General features: G+C 59.5%; 1 protein-coding gene across 3 annotated transcripts; it reads right to left on the minus strand.

The window, feature by feature from the left end:
* On the minus strand, positions 1–7,260 carry SLC25A45 (solute carrier family 25 member 45). 3 transcript variants are annotated; one of them, XM_015461272.3, is made up of 7 exons: positions 5,704–7,260; positions 4,752–4,795; positions 4,493–4,564; positions 3,991–4,176; positions 1,590–1,848; positions 1,326–1,465; positions 1–294 (listed from the first exon to the last, which is right to left on the minus strand). In XM_015461272.3, the coding sequence occupies exons 1-7, from the start codon at positions 5,738–5,740 to the stop codon at positions 253–255; spliced, it is 780 nt and encodes a 259-aa protein (XP_015316758.1). In that variant the 5' UTR covers positions 5,741–7,260; the 3' UTR covers positions 1–252. The 3 variants fall into 3 exon arrangements, with proteins under 3 accessions (XP_015316758.1, XP_010819385.1, NP_001192769.1); NM_001205840.1 differs by lacking the exon at positions 1–294 and having other exon boundaries at positions 759–1,465; positions 5,704–5,904; positions 6,196–6,384; XM_010821083.4 differs by having other exon boundaries at positions 1–1,465; positions 5,704–7,053.
* Between the last annotated feature and the right edge of the window lie 123 nt (positions 7,261–7,383).

Below are 7,383 nucleotides of genomic sequence, written 5' to 3' on the forward strand. Positions count from 1 at the left end.
TAGATTAGGATGTCTGCTCACTTTATTTGCCAATTAAGTGAACCTTTTCAGCTAGTTTTTAATTCCCCTTTAGCAATAGAGATGGTGAAGAAAACAAGTGCCCTCGATGGGATTGGGCTAGGCAGACACTACTCCGCTGGAGACCCCAAGAGGGGTTGGGGGAGGGGATCTCAGTGGAAGCCGGTAAGAGGGTGCCCGGGAGGACGGTGTGGTGGTTGGAGTGAAGGATGGAGGTTAGGACTGCGCTTCATTTCACAAGCATTTATCAGGCTCCTTCAAGCATGGGGCTCCGTGCTGGGAAACGACCAGAAATAGGACCCTTGACCTCAAGGAGCACCCAGTCTAATTGGGAAGCCGAGAAGCAAACCCGCAACCATGATTAAGTATAGGCCAAGGCTGTGATCAAGGCATGGGGATGAGCAGAAAGGTCTGGAAACCCCAGAGTCAGTTCCGGGCAGGGGGAGGCAAGCCAAGGAAGGACTCCAGGAGACAGGCCCAGGTTGGAGCTGGCTCAGCCCTGGGATGGGGGAGTCAGCCTGCAAGCACTGCCCACTGCTGGCTCAGAGGAAAGGAACCTTCTAGGTGGGAGGCGATGAGGGAGTACGGCTTGTTCAGGGACCTCAAGCAGGACTGGGCTGCTGAGAACAGAAGGAGAAGAAAGCTGGGGGGCAGAGGGGAGGAGGGGGCCTTTTCCTGAAGGTGACGGAGTCACTGAAGGATTCTGGACTAGAGGAGGCATAAAGGCTACCCTCAAGTCCTGCACGGAGAGGTTTGAAGGGAAGTGAGGTGGGGGGCCAATGAGGATCTCCTCACTCAAATCCAGGGAGGGTGGTTAGCACCAGGCAGCTCTTAAAGGGGCAAAGTCACAGGACGGGTGGGGCGGGGGGGCCGGAATGTCACCAGCACCGCTGGCTCTGAGTTTACTTCTCAGATTCAGGAAGCCAAGGAATCAGGGCACGTGCTGCCAAGAGGCCCAGGGCAGCCTTGGACTTTGGGGGCGGGGCGCGCCAGGGACCCCAGGCCTCCTGCTCCCATGCCGTCTCCCCAGCCCCATCTGGTCTGAGCACTGGAGGTGACTTGGTAAAAGGGGGTTCACCCTCTGCATCAGACCCACAAGTCAGTGCTCTCAGCTTGGCCTCCAGTCTGGGCAGGTGGGCGGTGGTCCCGCCAGGGAGCTGCCGGAGTCGCCCGGCGGCTCACCCCCAGGAGAGGAGGAGGTGCTCGTAGCTGAGGAAGGTGACAGCGTTGACGGGAAAGGCGCGGGCACTGTTGATGGTGAGCCCCCGGAAGAAGACCCCCAGTCCTTCCTGCCGGGCGCTGCTCACCATGCAGTCCAGCAGCCCCCTGTAGGCCCTCTGCTTCAGCCCCGCCATCTGCATCCGGGACTTGATCACGTCCAGGGGGGTGGCGGCGACCCAGGAGGTGATGCCGGCAAAGCCCCCTGCCACCAGCACTGTGCCCGAGCCTGGGGGGCAGGAGTGGAGAGGCATTCAGCCGAGGGACGAAACAGCCCCCGTCACAGTCCCCCTCCCCGTCCTCCCCTTCCTTCCTCCTCTCTGTCCCCCGCCCTCTGACGCCACTTCACTTACTGGGGGTCTGGCCGTCCGGCGTGAATTGGCGACACAGCCACTCATAGGTGACGAAATAGATTCCCAGAGTGGGCGTGTCCCTCAGGGTCAGGGCCCAGGCTCCCCGGAACAGCCCCCGGGGCCCCTCGGCCTGGAAGATGGAGGCCGCACAGTGCACGGGCCCCCGGTACCGGGGCGGGGGGCTCCCCGGCTTAGCCCTGGGCTCCGTCTGGTTTTGTAGCCGGACTTTGATGAGATCAAAGGGAGCCAAGCAGTAGGCCTGTAGGGAAGGAAGCAGGAAGGGCCTGGGCGGACCTTGGGACAGGAACAATCCCTCCGAGTTGTCTTGACGGGAGGAAGGCAGCGAGCAGACACGGCAGCATCTTTCCGCAGGGCCTCGCGGGCTCCCGTGGCCGCTCTCAGCCTCTCTCACTCGCAGTGGGGAACGGGCCAGAGACCCCTGACAGCAAGGAGCCCTGGCCCTCTCCTCGGCCGAACTTGCTGACACACCCATGGCGCTAAAGAAAGAGTTCCCTAGCGGGCCAGTGCTTAGGACTCGGTGCTTTCATTGCCATGGCTGGGGCCCAAAAAAAACAAAAAGAGAATTCCATCTGTGCTCACAAAACCGCGGGGGATGGACCCCTCCCCACGGATAAAGAGGTCACCTCGATAGTGTTGAGGACTCAACTTCATAGACTCCTCCGGCCTCACCTGCTGCCAGACGCCTCTCAGAGGCCCCTGGGTGGGGAAATTGGCCTCACAAAGCCCCAGTCTCTAGCGTCCCAAGAAGGTGGGTGACAGGGTGGGATCTGACGGTCCTCGAACACGATGGCTGAGGCGGACGAGACAGATGTGGGGTAACATTGGTGCTGGGGGCTCGGAGGGAAGGGAGGGGCCGAGGTGTGAGTCAGGGGTGCAACTAGGGCACGTTCAGGTGAGGACTGAAGTCCCAGCCGAGATCGGCACATCATTTCTGGACTTGGGTGTTTTTTGTTTTTCTTTCGTGGAAGGTACCCAAGCTCGCAGCCCTGGAGACGGCTGACGGCGGCGGAGCCTGCAGGCTGGCTCTGGTGGTGATCTTTAGAGGGTGGCAGTTGGCTTACTTACTCCCCCACAGGAAGGGCCGTGGGCTGGGGTCCCTCCCTGTGAGGTGGTGCTGTGATGTCACCCTCCCAGCAGAGCCCATGGGCAGTACAGAGCTGAGGGCTGCTCTGGGGGGTGGGTCCCTGGGGGTGAAGACATGGCTGGGCCAAAGGCAGGGTGGCGGGGAGGGGTGGGCTCGGGTCCCTGCCCTCCCCACCCTGTGCCCACCACAGGGGCCGTGGGGATGTCAGACACTATACCAGACTTAGCCGAGTCAAATGCAACGTTTGTACACAAGAGGTTGTCATTCCCTGCTTTATGCTAACTAGAGTCTTCCTGTCCATCTCCATGCAAAATATACATTTCCCGTCCCAGGTGGAAATCAGAGCCTTGGTCTTGGTAGTAAACGGGGCTCCATGTGGTCCCTGGACCCTATCCCCATCAATGACTGGACAGTCCCCAGTTCCACCATCTGTTCTGCTTTCTGAGGAACCAGAGAGGAAGGAAATGGAGAAGTTGGGCCCGGTTGAGCCTAAATCAGGCCACTTGGCCTGGGGGCTCACTCTCTTCCTTGTTTTTGCTGGATGCATGTCTCAGGGTTTGGGAAATATGCAGGCATGAACCCCGCACTAGGGGCAGAAGCAAAGCCTGGACCTTTCAGGTCTCATGAATTATTAATTCACTCAATGAGCCCCTGACTCTGTTCTTTGTCCTTGCTCTCTACCCTGAAGTGGACAGAGCATCAGGGCAGGTGTCAAGTAGAGGGTGACCTGGGGTACTAGCTGGGGGGGCGTGGAGCCAGGTGCACACCCTTGGACCTCTGCACTCAGGCCCCCCCTTAGCTAGGGCTCCCCCTGCTGCCCTGTCCCCTCCACCCCACCCCTCAAAACCCAGTACTCGAGCGCCGAGAACAAAGACCAGAACCAAATGGTTAGTCACTTAATAATTAACACCCTGGACCTCTCCCAGCGAGATCTGTGGATGGGCCACAGGTGAGGGTCAGAGATGGCAACAGACCCCCCCTCCGAGGTGGGCACCAACGGCTGTCCTCCTGGCACTGTCTCCCCCCTCACCCCAGCTCTCTTGCCCCTTGCCCCTTCTGTTCTCCATGACTCTCCCCTCCAGACCTGCAGCCTAGAAGGCCACTGCTCGGCCAGGTCAGGTCCCAGGAGCAGGCCTTTCCCCACCACTCCTCACGTTCCCCTTGAGAAGGCCGGGGGTCTGTGGCTGTGGGTCACTAGAGGCGGGTTGGAGGGAAAGGAGTGAACTGATCATCACTATGCAAGTGTGTGTGTGTGTGTGTGTGCGCGTGTGTGCGTGCGCCTGTGCACCCCCTCACCTGCAGGAACCCCCCGGTGCAGCCAGCTATGAAGACGTGTGTGTAGCTGGGCGGCTGGGCCCGCCGCTCCTGGTGGGAGGTGGCCGTCAGCGCCAGCAGGGCGTTGCTGTAGACCCCGAACAGGACGGAGTTGACCACAGCTATGCTGGCGATGGGGAAACTCATCCCCTTGAAGAAGCCCAGGAGCTGCAGAGACACGGTGCGAGCTGGCTAGGGGCTCTGGGAGCCTCCCATTGGCCCTCTCCAGGCCTGGCACGGCCTCCTCTGGCTGGAAACCACTCCCAAGTCCGCCCACAGGCAGGTGGAGGCTGGCTAAGGCCGGGGATGGCCTCAGCTCCACTTTGGGGGGCATGAAGCTACTGTTCAGCCCATCCCCTGGTGGCCCCAGACTTGGGTCTTCTTTCTCTCTTCCCGGGGGCAGAGCCCTGCTGGGAGAGAAGGAAGCTGGCCCCGACAGTCCAGAGGCCTCCCACACGCAAACCCCGCAACGCAGGCCACCCACCGACTCATGGCGGTAAGTCTTGACCATACAGTCAACGATGCCCCGGTATGTGGTCTGGGTCTGCAGCCGCACCTGGACAGGGAGGACAGAGCAGGCGGGAAGGCCGGGCGTCCAGCCGGCTCATTCCTTGGGCCCTTTGGGCAGGACCCCAGCAGGGCAGGAGAGGCGGAGAGAGCCTCCGCGAGCCAGGCCCTGCTCTCTCCCTGATGTCTGCTTCAGGCGACATCTTTCCTTCCTTGGGCGCCTCCCCTAGACTCACCTTCACAGTGTCAAAGGGGTGTCCCAGGACCAAGCCCAGAGCTCCTGTGGGGACGAGAAGGTGCTAGGAGTTAGGCCCCTTGGACTGGGCTGAGGAAGCCAGGGTGTGTCAGGGGGGAGCAGAAGTTGCCCCCTGGCACCTTCCTCCGTGCCAGGCACTGGGCAGGGAAGGTGTGGGGAGCAGAGAGAGAGAGCGAGCCTGGCCCTGCCTGGAGGACGCACATGCAGAGGGGAGGAGCCAACCCCAGACACACAGGGTCATCGCCCGTCCGGACTTGACCCCCGAGCATCCTGCTGACTTGTCTAACTGGGGGATTCCAGGGCTCCGGCCTCCCTTCAGCTCACAGCTGCTGTCGAGTGCAGGGCCTTGGTCCAGGCCCCGCCTTCCCAGCGCTCTGCCCGGGCAGTGCAGAGTTGGGGGCTCTGAGAGGACGCCTGCTGGCACCAGGAGGGCCCAGCCCCCCAGCATCTCCCCACCTCCTGGTCCTGCCCTGCTTAGCAGAAGCTGGTCCTGGAGCTTCGGGGAGGTCACTCAGATGCTGGGCCGGGGCGACAGCACAGCTGGCCTCAGGGCTCACAGTCCATTGCCAGGTAGGACAGAGGTCCAGAGCGGAATGCAGGACAGCGGGTGATGTCAAAGGTGAACTGTCCTCTGAGCCCTGGAGATGGATCTGCGGCGCAGGTGAGTCTGGGAGAGCGCTCACCACGGCCCCTCCCCTGACAGGTGTCCAGGTTGGCGGGGGGCAGCCTGGGGCTTGGCAGTAGCCCCCGCCCACTGCACCGTCCTCTCCTCGCCCCCTCGGGCAACTCCCAGGAGGCCCAGGGACGGCTGGTTCTGGACACTCCCAGGCCACCAGGACTTTGGCTTCAGCTCCTCTCAGGTCACCCACCTTCCCCAGGAAGAGTGACCTGCAATTGGCATTGATATGACAGAGGCAAGAAAAGTGTCTCACCGGAGATCCAGCCGGCCACAAACTCCTCCGCGGGCATGTCTGGCAGGGGTGGGCACAGATGGCTCCAGCAGAGGAGACGCTGGTGAAAGTGTAATTCCACCCTCCCCGGACCCTGGACTGATAATCTGCTACTAATGTTTAACCCTGGGTGAGGGCCGGGTGCCAAGACCTCAGGGGACCAGGATGGGGAGCCAACCAGCTCTAGAGATGTGCAGAGTGTGAGATCTCACGGGGCAGGGAGGATGGCCCACCGTGGCCTGAGCCCCCTGACAGCCAGCGAGGGCCTCGTGGTGTGACCAGGCCCGGCAGCCAGGCTTGGGCCCTGGGGGCGTCCCTCCGGGGCTGCCTCAGTGTACAAGGATTTAAGGAGCCACCCTCCCTTGGCCCAACTCCTGTTCATCCCCCAGCCCTGCACAGCAGGCTGCTCACCCCAGCTTGGGTAGGTGGGGCCTGGCCACCAGGAACCAGGCCCAGCCAAGAGGAGTGACTCACCAGGGCCGGAAGCCGCCTTCTCCGAGGGTTGTTTACCACTGATTCCCCAGCATGTGTCAGAAACAGCCCCCCTTGCCTTCTCCTCCTGGAGCCTCTTTCCCAGGGGAGAGCTAGGGACATGTTGTATAAAGGATGGTGTGTCTCTCTGCCTGGGGTGACCAAGCTATGATGCCCACTTCTCTGAGGACAACAACTCAAGCCAACAGGCCAGGGACCGGAATCCCTGTCTTCCTCTCTGCTTCCTTAAACCTACTTCCCCTGCTGCCAGCTCACTAAACGAAAGGTTACTCCAGTCACCCTCTTGCTCTGTTATGAGCTAAGCCATGCTAAGTCACTTTTGTCGTGTCCGACTCTTTGTGACCCCACGAACTGTAGCCGGCCAGGCTTCTCTGTTCATGGGGTTTTCCAGACAAGAGTATTGGAGTGGGTTGCCATTTCCTCCTCCAGGGGATCTTCCCAACCAGGGATCAAACCAGCATCTCTTAGTTCTCCTGCATTGGCAGGCAGGTTCTTTACCACTAGGGCCACCCGGGAAGCCCCAAAACACACATGCTTTGTTTTGAAAATGCTATTTTGTATCATTTAAAAATGTGTTGCCTCTTGGCCTTACACCTGGAAACTAACACAGCATTGTAAATCAACTGTGTTACTGTTGCTCTGTCCCTAAGACCTGTCCCATTCTTTGCGACCCCATGGACTGCAGCACGCCAGGCTTCCCTGCCCTTCACTATCTCCTGGAGTTTGCTCAAAGTCATGTTCATTGAGTCCATGAAGCCATCCAGCCATCTCATTCTCTGTCACCCCTTTCTCTTCCTGCCCTCAATCTTACTGAGCATCAAGGTCTTTTCCAATAAATAAACGATACTTCGACTTAAAAAATTTTGTTGCCTCTTTTTATAAATCAGATGATTGCTCATAGGTTGTGTTTTCTATAAGTGTCTGGTACTTTGATTTTTCCTACTCTGTCATCTCTCTCTGCCCCACAAGAGGAGACATGTACATGGAGTGAAAATGCACAGGGTTTGGCATCTTCTAAACTGAGTTCCAATGCCAAAGAATGCTCAGACTACCGCACAATTGCACTCATCTCACACGCTAGTAAAGTAATGCTCAAAATTCTCCAAGCCAGGCTTCAGCATATGTGAACCGTGAACTTCCTGATGTTCAAGCTGGTTTTAGAAAAGGCAG

The sequence above is a fragment of the Bos taurus genome, chromosome 29 (assembly GCF_002263795.3).
Source record: "Bos taurus isolate L1 Dominette 01449 registration number 42190680 breed Hereford chromosome 29, ARS-UCD2.0, whole genome shotgun sequence".
NCBI lineage: Eukaryota > Metazoa > Chordata > Mammalia > Artiodactyla > Bovidae > Bos > Bos taurus.

Bases quoted from the DNA above. Each gene is read 5' to 3' on its own strand.
- SLC25A45 (XM_010821083.4), bottom strand. From the start codon at position 5,740: ATGCCCGCGGAGGAGTTTGTGGCCGGCTGGATCTCCG. The intron at 4,177-4,492 runs GTGGGTGGCCTG...GTGTCTCTGCAG, and splicing joins AGACTTACCGCCATGAGTCG to CTCCTGGGCTTCTTCAAGGG. The intron at 1,466-1,589 runs GTAAGTGAAGTG...CCTGCCCCCCAG, and splicing joins GCCGGACGGCCAGACCCCCA to GCTCGGGCACAGTGCTGGTG.